This window comes from Petromyzon marinus, chromosome 18, assembly GCF_048934315.1.
Source record: "Petromyzon marinus isolate PM22_M1 ecotype Great Lakes invasive population chromosome 18, UKy_Petmar_22M1.pri1.0, whole genome shotgun sequence".
NCBI classification, from domain to species: Eukaryota; Metazoa; Chordata; class Hyperoartia; order Petromyzontiformes; family Petromyzontidae; genus Petromyzon; species Petromyzon marinus.
The window spans coordinates 13,401,713-13,424,689 of NC_133684.1; the positions used below are offsets into that span (position 1 = coordinate 13,401,713).

At 43.8% G+C, this 22,977-nt stretch overlaps 1 protein-coding gene across 6 annotated transcripts in view; it reads left to right on the forward strand.

Moving 5' to 3' along the window:
- Window positions 1-22,977, forward strand: part of LOC116943685 (gamma-aminobutyric acid receptor subunit beta-3-like) — a 301,742-nt gene that overhangs the window by 243,826 nt on the left and 34,939 nt on the right. For all 6 annotated transcript variants that reach the window (XM_032956761.2, XM_032956763.2, XM_076067894.1 and 3 more), the window contains 2 exons: window positions 6,134-6,271; window positions 9,309-9,461. In XM_032956761.2, coding sequence (XP_032812652.1) covers window positions 6,134-6,271; window positions 9,309-9,461 — 291 coding nt within the window. The remainder of the gene's footprint in view (window positions 1-6,133; window positions 6,272-9,308; window positions 9,462-22,977) is intronic.

Sequence of the window (22,977 nt, forward strand, 5' to 3'; positions counted from 1 at the left end):
CTATTTTAAATAAACCACATGCAGTGTCCTATTTATCCCAATGCCGTCTGTCGGGGGTCGCATACACGAGCCGGATTGTGTTACCGGTTGAACTTGGTCCTTCCTGTGATCGTGGGTTGTGACACACTGATGGGTGTTGGGTGGTGTACATTGTCTGGGGGTTGGGTTCATTATTGTATGTCTGCGGAATTTTTTTCAAATCTTCTTCTGTAAGTGTACATATTGTTCTTGTTGACGGTTATTGTTTTTGTCGTTATTATTGGAATTTGTTGTTGGAGGTAGATCGTCATTATTTGAGGTATGGAGGTCAGCCGGGATGGCTGAGTTTAAAAAGGGGGGGGGGGGGAGTAATGTAGTGACATAGAATGGGTCACTACGGTGCCTAGCGCCAATTTCTGATAGAGAGGGGAACTGGGAGTGTAGTAGCCCTCTGTGCCAGTAGGGCATGTTTTCATGTTTTTGTTTATTTTATTTTTATTATTTTTATTCACTTTATTTCTATAGTTTTTCTATCTACGTGATTTTACCGAAATAACCAAATAATATTAATAGTGCATGCTGGTGGCTGGCAGAGAGGGGGCATCTGAGGACGTAGCAGCCCGGTTGGCTGGCAAGAGCACGTGATAGGCCAGGGTAAGGATGTGGGCCAAAGGTGACAGAAGGGACACGTGGGGTATGGCCCAAAACCTTCTGGTAGGTTCCAGAAGGAGGCAGACCAAGGGCGGAGCCAGGCCACACTGGGGGGCATAAAAGGGAGGTCCCGAGGCTGGGTTGGAGCTGTCTGCTGGAATGGAGTCCTCTGTGCTACGTCTTCCCCTGGGTCTTCGGTCTTCGGTCTTCGTGCTCGGCATAGTGGGTCAGGCAGTGTGCAAACTGTCCTGACCCCGTTTATGTAGTTATTCCGTTGTGGTCCGTAAAATAAACGTTTGCCTCCTGAGTTAGTGTGTGTCTCTCAGTGAACCCACTACATCGGTATGACTCAATCACCCCAGTGCCGTACCCAATACACCAAACCTTGACCTTATCCACCCGATGAGTATCTCGATGGTGTTGAAGGCGGTTGAGAGCTCAAGTCCAACCAACGCTGCAGCGCACCGATCATTCATGAATTTGTCGAGCTCATCAGCGATCTTTAGTAGAGCCATCTCAGTGTATGAACACTCATTAATTGATTAGGCTAAACATCTTAATCTCGGACCACAGAGCTTGAGCAGCTGTTGGTGCTGGTTCTGGAACTTTCCTGATTATAATCAGTAAAATAATTATCTGTGGTTTCCGATGCTTCTTAATCATTCTGTCTCTGGGAGTCAACAAAAAGTACACATGTAACAAATACAAATTAATGTAATGCATACGCACAGCTGTACACCTCCGATTTCACACCTCTGATTAGCACGGCCGGCTATGCATGGTGTGAAAGGAGTTCAACATACATTCATACAAAAAAACCCATGCTCTCTTCATGTAAACTTAGACACTTCTGCTTCAGCGGACAAGGACACCAGTAATCTATACACCGTGCATTTTTATACCAGCTAAATACACGCACACGCTCACAGTGCCCGCTCTAATTCAGGTCTGCAGATGCTAAGAAAATCCCTCGCAACAGAAACCTCCGTACACGCAACACGCCTGTACAAGTGACTCTCTGGTACACGCTTTGCTCCGGTACACTCGTCACTCCGGTACACGCTTTGCTCCAGTACACGCGGCGCTCTGGTACACGCGACTCTGCGGTACACGCATCACTCTGGTATACGCGATGCTCCGGTACATGTGACACTCTGGTACACGACGCTTCGGTACATGACACTTCGGGTACACACAACGCTCCGGTACATGCATTGCTCCGGTCCACGCGATGCCCCGGTACACTCGTCACTCTGGTACATGCTATGCTCTGGTACGCTCGTCACTCTAGTACATACGTCGCTTGGGTACACGTGACGCTCTGGTGCACGCGACGCTCTGGTACGCGCGACGCTCCGGTACATGCGACACTCTGGTACACGCCATGCTACGGTATACATTGCTCTGGTACATGACGCTTCAATACACGCATTGCACTGGTACACTCGTCACTCCAGTATAAACGGCGCTCCAGTACACGCGATGCTCCGGTGCATAATGCCCCGGTACACTAGTCACTCCAGTACACGTGTCGCTCGGGTACACGCAACGCTCTGATGCACGCATCGCTCTGGTACACGCGTCGCTCTGGTACATGCGACGCCCTGGTACACGCAATGCACATATCTGTGTTGTTATATCGAAGTGCCTGCTCTGTGCACAAGCACCTTGATAATCTCTGCTCTTGATGCACACTGGCGGCAGCCACTCCACGTACAAGCTCACCAGCTGTTATGTGCACCAACTCATGGACACCCCACCAGCTCCACAGAGTTTGACTTCGCTTAGTCCATCCTGTTGGACTGACGAATCGGGTATCCCGATTCATCCTCTCATCACGGTCTTGTGCCATCTGTCGGAGCTCGTCTTGCACACCATTTTGCGGAGTGATGTTTTTTTTTTGTCACTTACCGATGTCAATTGTTATTGCCATGAAGCAACATAATGGGTTTCCATTGTGTAGAAGTGGGGTCTCTACATATGCGAACTTCCCAGCGCTAAACTTAGTAGCAATGAACATTGGTGATGGTACTCATCAGTTCTAATGAGCATGAAATTGTTCTCTCTTTGTCTCACTGCTGGCTGTCGGTTGTTCACATGTTGCTGCTCCATTTATTTATGGTTACTTACGGCAAGATGGCCACAGTGCTATTCTTCAGGAACTGGTGGTTTTGCATAATGCACGAGGCTGAGAGATTTTGTGTACACACCGTGAACGTTGTTAGTAATGTTGAAACTCGTCGCGGTCATTTCCATATCACATTTCTGGGTGCCGTGTAATTTTACACCATTTGGCTCCATCTCGTTTTCACCACCACCAACGTCAATTGCTGATGCACCTTCGTGTTCAAAGCCATGCAGTGCACGTGTTCAGCCACTTTATGCGGTATTCTTTGGTGATCGATGTGATTAATCAATTATTGTTACTTGACAGACCTTCTCGTTACTAAAAAGATAAAGACTATGATCTATATATTTATTTATTTTACTAGGTAATGCCGACTGAGCTATATAGCTCTTTTTTCAGAAGGGACCTGGCCACAAATTATATCTCAATGAAGTGGCTTTTCACGTCGAAATTTATAACAGCCAAATATTCTAAACGCATTTTTATTCTAAATGTGGACTCGGAGAAAAATCCAAGCGATCACGGGAAGAACATGCATATTTCAAATATACAGGCATCAGGCTCCAGATCGAACCCACGACCTCCATACCAGGCAAGGTAGTTAACATCTCGCCACCGTAGGTCTGTGTAGCATTCCACCTGAACTGTCCATGTTGGGCTTATTACAACCTTTCTGCAATTACAACAATCTCAGCTCCACAAAATTGTGTTGGAGAACACTTATTCCCTGGCAGAACGTAACTGGTGTTTGTAAATGTGACCCTGTGTCGTTCCATACATCGGTAAGCTTAACAGATGTGGCATTTGTCAATCTAACACCGATTCGTATTTCTTCGTCGTGTCCACCATTGCTTGATATGCTACATCCCAGGCAGCAGAAATCGTGGGTCTGTTCTATCTCTATTCCCTTCCACACTCTAATGCCATAATTCCATAGTCCAATCTTGTCTGCAATTGCGTCGAGTCACTGAAATTCGCCGTTGAGCTGTCTCAAGTGACAGGTGCTGATTTCCTGGTTGTTGCCAAAGCTGGCGTTGCTCTTCGCATCACCCAGTCACAATATCAGCAGCTGGACGAGACGACAAAATGCGGCCCTGACAAACATCTGCGGCGACTTGAAAAGAAAAAAAAACAGCTACCCTTGTTGAAATCCGGGTTTAACTGCGTGATGATGGCTGCCTTTGTGTAGGCTGTTCATGCCCTCTACTGTGATCCAAAGTGGAATCTCTATGTGCATTGTCAAAAAGCATTCCAGAAATCAGTTTTGTTGTTGTCTGTCATACGATTGATTTCTCGATACTTTGTCGTCACGTGAGAATGTGTTCACGACGTGACCCTCCGAAGTGAATTCCTGTCTCGTTAGGTCTCGGTAACTGACCATGTTAAATATATCCCCCCATATCCCCGAAACCACCGGAAGGGCCTCCGCCCTTTAGGTGGCGTCGAGCACAAATTAAATACCTGGGGGTAATTATCCCTTCATCTCGTACGTCACCTCTTCCGGAAAAAAATACATGTCCCCTCCCATTCTTTAGGAAATATCTACCTCACTGGAGGTATGTTCAGACATTGCCCTTTCTTTTTTTCTAGTAGGACACGCTTAATGAAGAAGGTGGTCTTACCGAAGCTCCAATACCCACCCACATCCCAAAGGCTTTCTTTCAAACGCTCCACTCGCGCATTGCCTCATGCGTATTGTAGATATGGAACAACAAAATATTCCGAATTTATTCAATCCCCTTACCTTATCCAGGAGTGAGGGGGGCATGGTCCTCCCCGATTTCTTGGAATACCACAAAGCAATTGCACTGCAGAACATAATGCACTTGATTCACCTGCAAAGGAAAGGGATAGGGAAGAGATCGGCAGGAGGGCTCTATGAGCCTCTGGTCATTGCTGGGATTGCCTCCGGCCCTGTTAAAGATAGGCTGCGGGGTCTCAGGCCGATTTTAATGGTCTCCAGCACCCTGGCGATATGCAGGGATAAGCAAATCTCCTTCCCCTCCTTCATGCAGAGACAGTGCCCTCTTTGGGACAACCCATCTTTGAAAATAAGAGGGCACAGGGATTAACTGGCCTGGTTGGAGGGCAACTGGCTTTGAATGGGTGGGGGATGTTCTGACCAAGGAAGGGAAGGTGAAATCGTTCCCTAAAATGTATGGCACATTATGGTGTTCCCCAGACACACCTCTATAGATATCTTCAGATAAGAGGTGCCATCATTAAAGCTCAAAAAATTACTTTGACTATAGCTCTCACCCGATTGTGGATTGGCTTGCGGAAAAAAAATATTAATTTGGTGGAGGCGTATCACCTAATTGACCATGGCAGAAACTGAGTCAGACCCAAAACTATAAAGTTGTGGGAAAGGTTGCTGGGACAGGACATTCCCCACCAAAAATGGACACATATATGGTGGGCCCCAGCGGCAGGACCCAGGTGGCTCCCATTGAAAATCATTCAGTTCAAGTTCATGCATTGAACCTCACTGTCCAATGACAGAGCCAAATCGTATGAAATCCTCGCCAGATCGCCCTAGGTTCCCGTAAGGCATATTACAAACACACAGTACATGCGCGCCTTCTGGACGTTCCCAGACATCTGGGAATGTTACCAGGACATAGCAGACTATAACCGGATTTGTGGTAAGCACCTCAGTCGACTCAACTTTGTGGAGCTTGAAACCAAAGGGGGGAGTATCAAGGCATCAACATGCTCTGCTTCAAATGTTTTAAATTTGTGACAAAAAAGACGATCCTGGCGAATTGTAAAGCTCATGAAAGCCCTCGCTTGGGGTTTGTGGCGCAGAATTCTCCTTGCCTTTAGGATTAGAACACCTGAGCTATACACTGCAAGGGAAGGAATCGCAGCATGAGGCGACATAGTCTCTGTCTATTGAACCCTGCTTGAGTGGTCGGAGTAAAGGGGGCTGGGGAGGGAGGCGGGATCTCGGACGTGGAAACATTAAAGTGAGAGCCTGGCAATCGTTGTTCCTAGGAGGGAGCAAGAAAAGTAGATCTGGACATAGCATTCATGTTATTTTATTTTTATTGGTTACATTATTTTCCCTTCCTCTCTTCCATTTCTTTTCCTTCCCCGGTAATCTGCTGATTCCCATCGCTGGCCCAACTGTGGAACGGTTATTAACCCATAGTGTTCTTAATTGATCTCCGTTTTGAGGAGTTCTCTTCTGATTTCGTTATATACGTACGGGAAATGTGTTAGGTTTATTTTTTGGGGTCTTTGAACTTCATAAAAAATATACATGTAGGTGGCAACCGACTTGTGGCCTTCATCACTTAGGAAGCAAACAGCAGCTGCAGCTACAGGCTTTTGTCAAAATCTGTGGCTGCGTTTTGTGGGCGACCGCTGCAGATGGCTACACCATGGACGACATCGGCTTCTACTGGCGTGGAGGAGACGCGGCGGTGACTGGAGTGAGCGAGATTGAGCTGCCACAGTTCTCCATCATGGAGTTCCGTCTCGTCTCCACCCTCGTGGTGTTTGCCACAGGCGAGTAGTTCACCACTCCAGCACCTGCGTTTCTAACCAGCACTCTTGTCTTGGAAGTGTAAAAAACGAGGCACATCTTAGTCAAGAGGTAAAAAACATAACGTGCCATGGGGCACCGTTTGCTGTTTCGTTATTTCAGCCTGTTATCTTTAATGAAGAAGAGGTGTTTGAAAATACCCATCCTGGGCCATTCCTCTGTCTTCATCTTAACTAAAATGAAGTTAGATTCACACCACCTTGTCATCAACACTGGTATATGAGGATCTGCGATTGGCTGACATTTTGGTGAGTGTTCCCTTATTATACTATTTCTAGCTAAGTACTTTATATTTCTCCTCACATAAAGGCAGTGTGACTCAGAAAGGTAGTGAGTTTTTAGTTTGTATTTGTACGTTGCAAGCAACATGATCCACCACTAACAGTATTGTATGGATGATTGAAAGTGAGTGTTGACTGACACTAGTTCTGCCCATATTTACTTTGGGCTACGACTCTAAAGTGTCTACTCACATATGTTGGAGGTTGCTCAATGGCATAAATTTGACATTTGACCTTTAAACTCCAGAGCCAATTACTCGGTGACCTGCAATGTTGGCTAAAGAATTGTTCTTCAATTAACAATATATAATTATTTTCCATTGTTTACTCAGGGAAGCCTTCCTTATTTTTTTACACTTTTCAGGAGAATCCCTTCTGCTGGGCATGTTTGATAAGTTTCTCTCTTGAGTGTGTATGAGTGTAGCAGTTAGCACGTTGCGCTACAAACCTGGCAACCCGAATTCAACTCCCGCTTACGGACAACATCAGTGACAATGATCTTAACCGGTCCTGGGCCTCCCCTAGGTCGACTCAGCCTCAAATGAGCATCTGGTGTGATGTGTGAAACATCACCACTGGGGTGACAAAGGCGGACGGGCGTGTCGTGCTGGCTTCTCAACCCCTAGTGTGCTGTGCTGGCCTTCATAGATGCTCTCTAACAGCACTTGCCCAACAATTTGTGAAGGCTATACGGAGGATCTGTGTTTCTGTGTGTGAGTATAGAAATCCCACACGTTAGAAATTTCTTACAGGTAACCTGTAAACACGTTTTCTCTACAGGATCCTCATTGCCTACCAGGTGCGTGCCCAGGGTCAGCGCTAGGGGGATCTGGGGTGGAGCCTGCACCACCAAATGTCCCTTTGGGCCACTCAAGGTCACTGCCCTTAGCAGTGAATCACCATTACGGTGTGCCCCCACCCCCCAATTGCGAGAGAAGCTGGAAGTGGCTCATGGGTGTCGACGTAATGACTTGTGTCACTCTATTATGACGGGACCATCGTGATAGATATTGGCTTTGATTATGTTTCTCTTTTCTATTTTTATTTGCTCAGTGTTCTGGTCCGTGCCTCAACGATGCTTAAATTCAAATAATTGCTGAACAGTTTTTTTTTTTATAAGGTAGAGTTACTTATGAAATATTTTAATAAGCTCCGTTGGCTTTGCCTAATGTGGGGTCATTCTAAGTGCGAGTGCTAGTGACTGGATACATTCACAGCCTAGGGGGACTCCAGTGGATAGGGATACATTTTCAGTTCCCAAAAGGCCTGTGGAAATATCACTGAGCCTGACATCAGCACATCAGGTCTAATGGGGCTGACATAAAATATCTCAAAGTTGAAATGTGCCCTGGCTGCTACAAATTCGCAATGCTTAGGCTGCGAAACCCGCGGGTGAAATCCACTTTTGGTAAAAATGTAAACTTTCCTTTTTCACATTTGCATGTCTGAAAGTTACAGTTTTTTTAAGGCAATGTGATATAGCTCCAATGACAATTACCACGTAGTGGCAAATCATCTGCATTAACTCTGCATTCCCATTTTTAGACGGACAAAGATGCGTTGTTTTATTTATAGACCTGTACCGTCGTACAGGAATGTTATTGAAACCTATACGACTGCACTTGCGTGGGCTTTTTGGAGATCCACTGCTGAATGAGGGCCTCACCACACTGTGCGGGTTGCAGGAGATATTTTACCACATGTTAGCCTGCTGGTTAGTATCGGTTGGAGAAGGCAGGGAGGATAGATATGGGAACATGGAGTATAGTACAAAAATGGAGTTTTACCCACACTGCCCTCGACTGCCCAGACCTTTTAGTTCTGCAGCCCTCTGATGACAACTTGTTTGTGCAAGGTGATTGCTGATCAAAACATCCTCCAGGCTCAAGCCTGCTTGGCAACATAAACATGATGAATAAAAATATCTCGGACAAAAGTGGATTTTAAGGAACATACAAGATAGGGTTACAATTGCTTGAAAATCACATTGGTATTTGACAACATTACAGGATATGTGTACAAACGTAGTCGCTGGCTGACAAGCCAGCCATCGCAAAACGGCTACATGTGGGTCAACGAGCGATGAAAAAAAGAAGCGTCATGGAACAAAACAAGGACAGAGAGAATCAGAAACACATCATAGGATGAAGGACACGGCTGACAGAGATAATTATCAGGCCAAAACTGTTCAAATGGAATTATGGCATGCCCAATTTAAATGCGTAGCTTTTCTCTAAATGCTCATGTTATATCCGGTTACAAAACTAGTCGATAAGATAATGGGCAAACTTCACAAGTATGGCCCTCCTTAAGCTGAGTTTTGAGGCTCAGTTAATGGTTTTCTCAAGCACTTGCATAATATTGTATCATATTGTAACTCAATGTTGCATCTTGAAGATGTGCTCGTGCAGCAGGAAGGCTGAAACATTTCTTGTAATTTTATCTTAAAACGTGCACATGCATGTATTACAAGGACATATCAAAACATTTGTCAACTGAAATGGATGCATATGAAACAATGAACATTGTAAGTGAGGTTATTAGACTTGATTATGAATATAACTGAGAAAATGTATAATTGGATTTATATTACAATGTGATAAGTAAAGATTGCATGATTTGGATTAATTTCAATGTTTTCAACAAGTGTGAAAAATTGTATCTCTCCGAAGGCTCAATAATTTAAGTAATGGTAATGTAAGTCTCTCTTCTTCTCCAGGTTCCTATCCCCGGCTTTCTCTCAGCTTCCGGCTAAAAAGAAACATTGGGTATTTCATCCTGCAAACTTATATGCCGTCAACACTCATCACAATCCTCTCCTGGGTCTCCTTTTGGATCAATTACGACGCCTCTGCTGCTAGAGTGGCCTTGGGTAAGGTTCTGTATTTGACGCACAGCTGCTACCCCCATGCACACACGCACGCGCCCAATGCAGGCACGCACGCCATCGTCTTCGCATAGCCACTTATTACGGCGCTACATTGTGCACGCTTGTTCTCGCTACGTTCACGTAAGTTAAGCCAAGGACATCGCGCAGCCGTCAGGCCGTCATGGAGCTCCGAGGGTAAAATGTAACAAAGGTGAAAAAATGTGCAGCCCTATTCGTCGCTTGCTCACGCCAGCTGCTGGCACAACGGTTTCCAGCAGAGACTGTGCGAACAGAACGGTCACGAGTAGACCTCGAGTGCTTTCCACATCTGTCCTGGGTCTGCCCTAGGTCTGCTCGGCTGTAAACGAGCACCTGACTCGATTTGTGAACGTCAGCAACTAGATGCGCTTTTGATGAATTTAGTAGGTGCTCATTAGCAATGCTTGCCCATGCAGCGTACGATGCCAACCAGCGGTCTTTGTCTTTTGTTTTTAATCAGTGCGTCATGACCCACGTTTTAATACTTGCGTGAAGTTGATGCTGTTCGTTAAAACTCCATACAGTATCCCGAGGTGTAGAAATAAGGAAATCTGTACGGCTCAAATGGTTCTCAGCTGCAATGTCTAGAGGCCATTTATGCAGGGAACGCGAGTCAATCAGTGCGGAAATGGGATTCGGCCACTATTTCCTTTGGTGCGCGCGTCGCTGTGGAAGCAGCAGCAGAAGCCATGCTCACACGAACAGCCTCTCTAAAGTCCACGTGACAGACACAGGCATTATAGCAATCTTCCCTAGCAGGCTGGAGTTATACATTATTCTATGTAAATAGTAAACAGGTCACGCGGTATTGATTTAACCTGTTCTCGACTACGTATGTTCCATAGGTTCTGGAGGGTTTTTTTTCTTTCACGTTTTTCAAGGAGCTGTAATGCCTTATTATTGTTTGCTTAGTTTAGATGAACGACTGCAAAATGATTGAAAAAAATACAATCTCAGAACATCAAACACACAATCCGGTACTTTTTGGAACTGTTCCTCTTCCTATTCTGCAATGTTTCCACGTATGGGATGTGAATGTGGGCTGCTGCAGGAGGAATAGGTCTCATTCTGGGACTGGAACGTGTTTACATTTCCACCGCTGGATTTCATACAAAGACGAAGGACACAATGTAATTGTGATCGATGCCGTTGATGCCTCTGGATCTTGTACGTACATACTGTGTGTTGAACTTCTTTTCTATCATTCATAGCCAACCATCCTAATCTGATGTGCAGGATAAGGACAATAAACTAAATACAAAATCAGTTCGAAAGAAATTCGTTTTCGATCTAGATTTTAAAAGTCCATAGCTCCAGTGACGTCCTACAGTATCTTCATTCTGCCAAATGCATCAATGTCTGGGTAACCCTTGATACCCATCCATGAGGCTCTAGGTCTCCCTGGTCATCGAGCAGAAGCTCTAGAGCATGCAACGTTTCATGCTCATCTCTAGCAGCTATCCTGAGCATTCTTTTAAGTTCATTGACCACGCACGAGGCTTGTTTTTGTTGTTGTTGTTCTGATTAATCTTGTTTTGTATGGAGTGTTGAAATTTTCACGTGAACAGTGCTTTGTGATCTTTAGATGAAAGACAGAGTATAAATATTAATATTTGCTGTCATTATCTAGTTTGAACATGCACATTTATTTATTTGTCATTGTCATACGTGAAGGCATTGCTGCTCTCTCAAACACTGGTATTTCAAATCCTTTCTCTTGGTGTTTCTAGATCTCATTTGACCTCTGCCGTAAAATTTGTGAAGGCTTCAAATGTACCTCCACACATTTCTGAAATTGCCGACACAATCTGGGAGTCTTTGCCGTGTGAGCGTACATCTGCACTTTTTCTCCTGTTTATCCCCCAGCCTTGATCTCGATATAACACTGGTTTATTATCCGAGGCCATTTGTGCAGCCCTGTACACCTTTGGCTTTTAAAACGTATAAAATATGTCCTTCTTTGTTTTCCATCATCGTCATTTAGTGTGCTCGATGTCATCTGTTATAATTAAGCCATTGCCAATCACAGGATTTCAATGGATAATATGAAGAGCTCATCGACAAAGAGTGCCTCCCAGTCTCAATGCGGATTGGAGGTTTTTCTGCTGTGCTCATGGTTGGGCTTCGCTTGATTGGACAATCTCTGTTACCCACTTACCCTCCCCAGTGTGCCAATACAATGCAAATTTTTATCATCCCTGGTGAGATGATGATATGAGTTTATCCCCTGGCCTGAAAGTCGCTAGGTTTTGATTTTGAGTTAGAAACGGTCACAGTCTCTAATAAATGTCATAGACATCTGACAAAAACAAAAGTGGCATTGAGACGCTTAATTATATTATTAAGCACAGCTTAATGTCTGGCATTCATACCTCCTGTGTGAGCGCGTAATGGGCATTGCTTGGCTATGTGCTGAACTGATGGCAATTCATCACATTCGCGATCGGGTGACCCTTTTACTTTTGCAGTGCCATGCAGTCAAACTGTCTACCTTGACACATTACGCTGTTGTCACGCACATGCTCTCGCACAAGTACGATTACAGAAATGCACTCGCAGTTCTTGAAATCATGACCAAATATAGTCATGGTTTTCGCAATTATGCACGAAGAGAACACGTTTTGTGTATTGCAACCAATTAAAATACTCCGCAGGTTCATATTTTGAAGCTTTTATCAGAGCCAATACATATTCTTTCGGTAACGTCACGTAGATAGATAGTATCTATCTACGTGACTTTACGGAAAGACCCAAGAATATGTATTCCTGCAGTCACGAAAGCTTTAAGTCAAGAGCCAATACATTTTTTATGGCTCAAAGTCTAATTGCAGAAAATACCCACATGCCGAATCAGACACTCGTGAGCGTTTTAAATATATACTGTTACTACCAGAGCATGTATAAGACACTGCGTCATTCATTGTTAATGCGCTGAGACTCAACGTCAGCTGTTTTGTGAGACTTAACCTAAAGTATCACATGCAATTTTATTAACATCCGAATTTTTTTCACCTGAAACTTTACCTAAGTGAAAATTAGTACTTGGAACATCATTATCCGAAGAGGTCGTCACAGCCAAAGCCACCGACGCCACCACATCTTGCCATTTCTTCAATCTGCCATATCCTGCATCTGTTTACCAATGAACACGTGACCTCCAAGGTCTGCTCTGACAGGTCTCCTAACATCTGGTTACGGTCTTATCTGTCATCTTTGAACTTTGGATGCTCACTCCAGTGTCTGTCTCGGTAGCTTGCCCTTCTCCACCATGCCAACGTGCCAACAACAACCCAACCACAACTCCTGATTAAACTAACAACGCTCTCCTTACACATTATTTTTTACGAACGTTCACGTTTGTATACCTACAAGAAATTCCTCGCTGTCTCTATGCACCGTGCACGTGTGTTTACAAGTTTGGAAAGTGTTTAGTTTTGTTCAGTGACTTAGTTTATGTGCAGCTCTTTGACCTTAACATTTACACCCCATTAGTCCTGCCTCCAGCACACAAACTCTTAGCACAAATGTTGACTTGTCCACTCTTCCAAAGTGTTTCATGTAGTCCATCAAAAATAAAACAAGGCTCGAGTCTACCAACAATTAAATACGGTTATCAATCGTCGTGTGTTTGTGGTCTCAACCTGGTAAAAAATATGAATTACAAAGTCTTCTCACTCATCAAGACGAGCCATTTCTAATCGCCATTGGCAGCCCTAAATATATCATGAGAAGTCATGAAAATTCCACATTTCTATGAAAGGACTAGTCTTTCTACAGGGCGGTCCAGATGTCTTGTGACCCTCCCCCCCATTCATTGACCCCTAAAAACAGTCATTTGCATATTAATTTCTGTTTTAAATAAACATTACTTTTAAAAAAATTACGTTTTAGAGAAATAAATGAGTTCACAAGACATCTGGAGCACCCTGTACAAAGCAACCACAGTCAATCAAATGTTTTGCATCAACCCCAAAGGGATGATGCAACATTTAAACACAACATTCCATTTGCAAGCCGGGCTCTCGGCCACAGTGCCACACATCGCCGAGACACAAAAAGATTATCCACTGGCGGATTATTTTTCCTTCATGCTGCTTAACCCAGCTCTGGGGGAGATACCTTACTGATGTCGATGGTGTGATTGACGTGCGTTAAACCGACTGTGCAGGGCATAAAGAAGAACCCTCGCATGTCAGTTTAGCAAACTTTATTGAAGTAACTCCTGAGGCGCTTCAGCCTTGGCATATTTTTTTTGGAACAGTATGTTGGCTTGACGTGCTGCCCTCATTCCAGAAGGAGATTCAGATGGACAGTTCACCAATTACAAAAACATACAGCCTTCCAGACGTGGGAGCTGAACGATAAGTCCCGCCATGCGCAAACTGCTAGTGCTGTTGAGCATGTCAGTCACCAGACTTTCTGGTAACGTATTTTAATTTGAGACGTAACATAGCCAACAATTTGCTGTACAAGGACATTTAATCTCTATATAGTTTACGGCAAATATGGGCGCCATGGTGGTGAGATGTTAACTACCTCGCCTGGTATACAGGAGGTCATGGGTTCGATCCTAACCCTGACGACTGTATATTTTGACTCTGCATATCTCTCTCCCCGTGGAAACGTGGATTTTTCTCCGGGTCCTCTGGCTTTTCCCTACTCATTTAGAATCAACATGCGTTTAGAGTAGTTAGCTGCTATACATTTACAGGTGGTAAGCCACTCCGTTGAGCTGTCATTTGTGGCCAGATCGCTTCTGAAAAATAGCTATATGGCTCGGTGGGCCTTACCTGGTAAAATAAACAGTTTAAGGTTAGTTTTCGTTTTTAAGGAAGTTATTGCACAGGTACCAGCACTGAACCAACGATTCAAGATTTTCCCAACAGACAATAATCGGAAATAGGGCTTTGAAATGATTGTGATGTGAAATTTCTGCATTGACTGAATAAATACCCCCTAGAGATGCATTCAGATGTTCAAGCTCAATGGGTGGGTGACATTGGACTTCATGCAGATATCTCTTATCAGCGAGACGCTTAATATATCCAAATGGAATAACCATGCATCAAATAATGATATCTGTCACTGATACTAAGGACATTGCTTTGTGTGATGTTTCACAGTGACATTAATCAATCTCGTCGACTCAACCCCACGAGGCTGAGAATAGAGGGTAGGCAAAAAGGGCAAAAAACTTGTTTGGATGGATTTGCAAAAAAGAGGTCTACCTGAGCATTACGTAAACAAAGAAAATTTTCACGTGTTGATCGATTGTGTTGCCTGTATTCTCCACAGTGATACGATTATTAATAATAAATAACAATTAAATGTATATTATGCATTCCATCCGAGGATCCCAATGTGTTATGTATTGATAACCTTGCATCGATCTAGGATCTACAGTATATTTAAACGAGAGGGGGACCTTGTTTATAAACACACGGCAGTTCTACCAGCATTGGTTCAAGAACGCCTGAATCTGCTGATGAGCCACTGAATCATTAGACCTCCTTTGCCAGTACCAAAATGTAATGATAGGGGTTTTCCCCTTTTTTCTGGCAACAAAACTGAAACTTTTTACAAGGATTCACGTCTGCATTAACCACAATACCTGCAGTCAAAATGCAAACAAAAAACATACTATGATAATATATGCATTGTCCTTGAAACTGATTGGTCCACACCAAGGGACGGCTTCTTTTGAGCCTCGACCCAATTGGTGCTCGACCAGATGACGCCTTTTGGCGTCCAGATGACGCCTTTTGGCGTCATCTGGTCGAGCACCAATTGGGTCGAGGCTCAAAAGAAAGCCGTGCCTTGGTGTGGACCAATCAGTTTCAAGGACAATGCATATATTATCATAGTATGTTTTCTGTTTGAATTTTGACTGCAGGTATTGTGGTTAATGCAGACATGAATCCTCGTAAAAAGGTTTCAGTTTTGTTGCCAGAAAAAGGGGAAAAACCTTATTATTATGAGACACTGAATGTCAAAATACTGGTGCAGAATTAATTCTCCAGCCAGGAGGGAGTGAGACGGCCTACGTACAGGGCCCCTGTTCTACCCCCATTTCCGTGAGGGGTGAGCAATAGGAGATCCTAAAGAGTCACGTTAGCAGCTGCCGAGTTGCACTCCCATCTCCGTCCAGGTGTCAGACGACCATCGCATGACCGCCGCCTATATGCCGATCAGTGCCTAGATACTGCCGGATTTTACCAGTCCTGTGCCTGTCACCACTAGTCCATCGCCGCAGGGGATTTGGAAGTTTGGGACGACGTAATTCTCCAGGGTAGAAGCCTGCGCGTGATCTCTTTTTATGACGCGGTGGAAACTGGTGCACCAACCGCGACCATACGATCTTGATGATCGGAACTAAGTCCGAGGCAACTCGAGACCTCCACCTTGTCGCAGCCTTGTGTCCACTTCCACGAGCAATTGAGATTTAAAGATCCTCTTTTCCACATAATCCACCGTCATTGAAGGCGTTGTCTTCACCAGAGGTTCGTTCATCGACCCATTTCAAGGTTAATGAATGGCCTTCCGCGGCTACTGTGTGGCCACGGGGTACCCCAATCATACTTTACCCTGTCAAGCAATCGCCCTACTTGGGTAGTTGCCTGCTCCCCACGACGACGATGTGAGGTTGGACTTGCGGAGAGCTGAGCAGGGGGAGACCACCACCACCTTAAATATTGGCATGGCACATTTCTGCATGGAGCTTATATGTCCTCGACCTGTTCAGCGTGGGTTTCCTCTGGGTTCTCTGCTTCCTCCCATAGCTAAAACAGCAATGCAACGAGGGCTTGGTGTTGACCAAACATCCCAATGAATGAAAAGTTACCTTCAAATTACTTCAATGGGGGTCACACACGGCAGCAGCAACATCGACACCAAATACAACCACTCGGCAGGACCCTCCCAAAACAATTATTGGGACTCATTAAGGTTTTCCTGTGTAAACAAAGATAATTAATTAAAAAGATTACTTATTCAAAAGTTTCATTGTTTAGTTTTTTTTAGATGCATGGTGCCCAAAACACAATTTTTTGTTAAACACTTCGTTTGATGAATTTACATATTTAAAAAATAAGGGACAATGAAAATGGCGACCAGGAAGTGTCGCATGCTCCAGGCGTGCACTCCACGTCTTCTGTTTTGCACGTGTGTCCAACGCTGTGGGAACATTCGACTGTTTTTTTATTTGCAGAAAAAATTATCGCGTTTGACAAAAACACGTATTTACAGCTTTCACGTAAATTAGTCATTTGAACAATATTGCCACATGTAGCCCGTTTGGCAAAAGCAGCGTCTACGACTGGTCCAATTTGTGAACTGTCAGCAAGAGTGGGATTTACACGCTGCTAGCGTGGAATACACTAGCGTTCCTGGTGCCCTCTCTTTGTGCAGTGGCTCCTGACGTCGGTGTTTATGGAAGTGTCGTGGCACTCGTGCCTGTGCAGGTTGACGTTGCTTTGCTCATAGATTCCTAACCAAGCCTTGGTGCTTAGCATACACACACAAAACAGACAAGTGCCGTTTGCCGCCAGCCTGCAACTGTGCGAGAGGGGTGAAGGTCAATGTAGTGGAGCATATATTATCGAGCCCCTTGATGGAAATGGGGTTTTTAACAACTGCAAAAAGCAAACGCAACAGTGGTTACATTTCTCAGAAATCGCAGCGATAGAAGTTTAATCTGCAGATTTATTTAGAATTTTGTTCTTGTATGTGTAGTGACATTGAATGAGTCACTGTAGCGCGTGCCGCTGGGAGATTGGTAGACAATAGAATTCGGGGTAGCAGCCCGTTCTACCAGTTGGACCTGTGGGCAAGGCACGGAGCCCTCTGGGGGATCCAGAGGGGTGCAGGCAGAGACCTGAGCCTGGCCACGCTGGGCAGGATAAAAGGAGAGCTCCGACTCACAGTCGGGGCTGCAGCAATCTGGAATGGAACTCGTCGAGCCGTCGTCGTTGTGATCTTCACCCTCTTCAAGCTGTGGGTCTGGCAGCATGTTGGCTGTCCTGACCCGGTATGTGGTTATCCCCCAAGGCTGTGAAGGCCAGAATAAAAGAGAGAGAGTACCTCCTACTAGTGTCTGTGAATTAGCACACCATATATGTACGTGTGAATGTTGAACTTCTCTCGCACCGTGCGTAGCCAACCGTGCTAATCGGAGGTGTGAGAGAGGGTCGTGGCAGCAGCATGTTGAGTAGGGTAGTTTGCAATTGCTAAATATTTACAAAAAAATCTGCAAAAGCACTGTTTCAATATACACAGCAGTTTGTATTACTATGTTGCACAATATAAGTTGATGAATGAAGTTCTATTTTTAAAAATCTACATTCTTTTTTTATTTTCAACTTGAAACATTACATTTATACGAAAATGATTGAGTTCTATGCAATTTATTCAGAGTTTGAAATAAAGCACGGATTTTAAATTCGTGGAAACTTTAAAAATTCCAATAACATCTCGGAATAACATTTTGTTGTGATGGTGGGAATTTGAATAATTGAACGCAACATCACAGCCATAAAATCTTGCTTTCATTCTAAGGCCACATTCTCTGTCCCCCATATTTTATGTTTGTATACAATATAATAGACCACTTTCAGCAATACGACTGTTTGCAAATTAGTGGGTAAGAGGCATGGGTGGGTTCATTATATTGTAAATTCATTCCGTGCACGCTTCTGATGGCACCTCTCAAGTTATGTGTAAGGTGCTCTCTAAATCTCCAATTATGCGGTTCATTTGCGTTATTTAATGCCAGTGCAGTACTCCGTTTTGGCATTAAAACGGGTGGAGGTGGCTCCCTGCAATCGCTGATGATTAGAAGTCGACCCAAACCTGCTAGTAAACGATGATCTACACAACGTCCACGGCTGATGTAAATTTCAGCATTCAAAGAGTGGACCAACTTGTGGCATTGGAGCAGCATGTTCAACACACGGCTCATCAGTGAGCCCCCCCACCTGACTGGTCGGCTTCTACCACACACAGCTCATCGGTTACCCCCACCAGACTGGGTAGCCCTTCACTGGATCCCCCCAAACCACCTCCATGACCCGCATAGCGTGGGAATGCCAGTATCCAGCAGTGGATTGACAAAAGGGCTGTACAAATATAAAAAATGCTAGAGTGGTAGGCTGGTGGAAAATGGTCCCCACCATAGCAATGTTGAATTCCCTCCACTGGCTGTGCACTGCCATTGTAGATCAAGTGCTGTTTAATGCCCGTGTGAACACAGTGGCACATTAGCTCCAGTAAACGTATGCAGTGTACATGTTACTAAATATTTAATGTCGGCAAAATGAACCGTTTCATCGAAATTTATAAACCTGTAATAGAAAATAATGTACAACTCATGACCTAAATATAATGTATTGCACGATAATTATATTTCTGCAAAGATTGTGGAAAAGCTTGCATTCTCACAACACAGGTACTTGTCAAACTAAATACCTATAAATAATGAATTTGCAGTTATTACTGTAGCCAAAGGTGTAAATAAGCGTAATGTACGTACAGCCTGCTGCTGCTGCTGCTGGCGGTGATGCCTTGTGCTCATCATGATCAGCAGCAGAAACAGCATCCAGCAGCCGTTACCACCGTACAGGTCACCTGCCTTCACTGTGAACCACAGTGGGGAATGGGAGATCTGTGAACCGAATTATTTCTGAAAGTTGGGGGGTGGAATACGAACAAAGTAAGCTGTAAGTGCAGCCAAAAGGAGCCACGAGAAGGAAACAGGAAGACAACGTGGACAATCTGACTGTAGACAATAATAATCAGTGATGTGACGAAGACAGCCATTGCCCCAGACATCACCACGTCGTTATATTCCATCCACCCTTTTTAAAGCAGTATTATTGATCAATGGCTTTTGGGGTTTTTGTGAACTCGAAATAATAAACGTGAGTTATTTTGAGGCTCCCTTAGAGGGGATATAATACAATTGTAACCGTATCTCTAATGATGTTTAATGTATGTATAATGGATGCTCACAATTCACTGTGAGTCTCTTAGACATTTCCTTGTGTTTTGTGCTGGAAATTGATGTCGCTTATGAATAATGTCAATGGACGTTCGCCTGCGCAAGGTCATTTAACTGTTGTTGTAGATGAAACTGTTTTTTTTTGCCATTTTCACTGATTTATTCTACGTTGTGTTTTTCACACTTCTTCCTCATAAAACACTGTAACAATTGTTTTTTGTTCCTGAGTAGTAAGTGTCATTTCCTAATTGATTATGCGTCAAAAATACAGAAAATGGCTATTATTCCACAAAAACTTTGCTTTTGTGCCCAGAACAATGCTATTTTGAAATTTACCTATTTTCCAGAACATTCCAGATAGATTCAGTGCTGAGTAAATTTGGAGTAACTTCTAGAACATTCTAGAACTCTCCAGTAATATAAATAGTAGTCTAAATACAGGGGTCTTAAGCCCACCAGTTCATCATTAGACCTCCTTTGCCAGTACCAAAATATAATAATAGGGTTTTTCCCCTTTTTTCTGGCAACAAAACTGAAACCTTTTTACAAGGATTCATGCCTGCATTAACCACAATACCTGCAGTCAAAATGCAAACAAAGAACACACTATGATAATATATGCATTGTCCTTGAAACTGATTGGTCCACACCAAGGGACGGCTTTCTTTTGAGCCTCGACCCAATTGGTGCTCGACCAGATGACGCCAAAAGGCGTACAGCTCAAAGACAATGCCAAAAGGCGTACAGCTCAAAAACAATGCACTATCATTGTCTTTGAGCTGTACGCCTTTTGGCGTCATCTGGTCGAGCACCAATTGGGTCGAGGCTCAAAAGAAAGCCGTCCCTTGGTGTGGACCAATCAGTTTCAAGGACAATGCATATATTATCATAGTGTGTTTTTTGTTTGCATTTTGACTGCAGGTATTGTGGTTAATGCAGACATGAATCCTTGTAAAAAGGTTTCAGTTTTGTTGCCATAAAATAGGGGAAAAACCCCACCAGTTCAGTTTAGTTCCATTTGCCTAAGTGGATAGAACTGCTTTTTGTGTTTAAGTTTGTTGTCCTTCCCCCGCTCCTCCAATGAGCACGGTTGGCTACGCACGGTGCAAAATGAGTTCAACACACTCACCTCTCTATACGATGCGGAATCTCCACCACTTGCTCAAGGTTGTAAATGGGAGATGAGCACTGGCTCAATGCTCACTTGATGAGGACATCACTTTGACGAGCTTGTCACATATCTGAATCATTGGAGTCTGAATCATCCTTCTCTGTGCATGGGCAGTCCTAACACAGTGGTCCAAATCATACGTTGAGTCTAAGCCAGTTTTGCGGCATACTTTAAACATTGTTGCTCCAACGAGTGCACATTCATGATGGACTGGACTCGTATATGAGTACGCAACAACATATGTTCATACTCACTGTGGTTGGGAACGAGCCTCTGTGGCAGTAATAGTAATATTGTAATATTTAACATGATTACATCAGAATTTAAGTAACTTTGGTTTATGCTAAAACGATTGTAAATCCATCCGAGTGGTGCTGTGACGTCATGGCCATATCACAAATCCCGGCTGACGGTCAACTCAGCTGATCATTTAACACGGAGTAATAATAGTAGAAAGCTTTCGCGACAAATATTATCCATAATAGATGGGGTTTTTGGGGTTAGATCGAGTAAATATAAATGTGTTGTTAAACCCACCGCCATCCGACACAGCCAATGTGTAAGGTTTGTCAAGTAAACAAAACGTACCAATTCGTTACTAGTTCAGCACTAACCGCGTGTGTGTTGGAGAGTAAACCCACAACAACATTTACAATTCCAGTACCGTGACGTTTCGCCGGTAATTACAACTGGCTTAATCAGCTGATCATGCCTGTGAAGTTTAGAACGCTGCTGTTTGCTGATGATGTGAATAGTGGTTGCTCTGTTGAGTGACTGGCCTCCAACATACATTATCACTGTGGAATTTCCACCACTTTTTGAGGGCATCCAACATATGAACGCTTGCCCCGAATGTACCTTTCAGGAAGGAGTAATTTTATTACCTGTGCTTTCACAAATATATTTGGTGTAATGTTTTATATAGTTAGGTCAATAAAGCCCAATTAGGCCAATTCACAAGGAGTCTATTTATACATTTACATAGAAAATCTTCTGCAGTTGGAAGTTTTCCACGCAAAAAAATCTCTTGCACTATATTGATGAGCGAAGTTTCTCACGAATCTGCCAATGAAAATGGGTGTGGTAGTATTTTGCATTTGATCCAGCAGCCAATCAGAATCTCGGTGAGGGGCGAGGGCATTCCAGCTCTGCAGTCCTGACATCAGGATGCAAGCCCTAACCAATGATGCAATCAGACTTCCATCTCACATAGATCTAAATGCAACAGGCCACATGGAAATGAAACTGAAGAAGAGCATGAAAGATTGTTCAATCAGAATGCTAGCTTAATTAGAGAGCATGATGGAACTAAAATGCATGATAGAATTTTCAAATTCGCGGAGGAATTTAATGCGGATCTTTTTTTTAACGGTCTTGGAGGCAGCATAGCGTTCCATACAATAGCTCTCAACAACTATATTCATGGAATGGGAGTACTACAATCATAGAGATGGGCCTATACTCTCAATGGATGAATGACTGCAGTGATGTGGTTGGTGAGTTATCACCGATATTTTGTTTGCCTTTGAACGACTGTGGATCAAGTCGAGCTCTGCCAAGGGAAGTGCTCGCAGCACCATCCCAGACCAGGAGATACTTCTACAACGTGAAATGCTCTTAACCTTTACGTAGGGCCAGTAGATGCTTCAGCGATACAGATCTTGGCACAAACATATTTGAGCTTCCTCAGAACATATAGCACACATGGTAAGGCTTACAGGAAAGGTCATAAGTACTGTATTGGTAGCAACCTTCATCTGGACAGATTCAGACAATGCTTGACAATGCAATACAACAATGCAATGTCACCCCATCTCAACTTATCCCGTGCTGGTAACGGTGCAGCATTTTGTTATCATTGACCACGATTTATATCAACATTTAAGTAATGCTGTTATAAAAAAGAAATGTGTTTAATCTTACAAATTACAAGCAAATGTGCGCTTTTAATAATAGTTTCTGCTGCTTGTGCTAATCTTATCAGTTGGGGTCCAGATTTTGTACATGTGTCTGATTTTCAGCAACTGCTGGAGATGGGCAATGCGTAATGAATTAGCTTTCGCTACTATTCACACCGCACTGCAGGAACTAGATGCCCAAAAGCATCGTTCAGAATTCTGAGTTTTTTATGCTATTTTAAAATATCTACTCGAGCATTACATCAATATGTGCAAAGATGGTACCATAAGTATTACCAATACATCTTTGTTCGCAACATCTCAGTTGGAGACGCGTCGCTGGCACGGCACCATTAGGCCATGCTATCGCCACTTGTTTACAAAATCCAGAGAAAGATCATCACCTGTTTGCCAGCG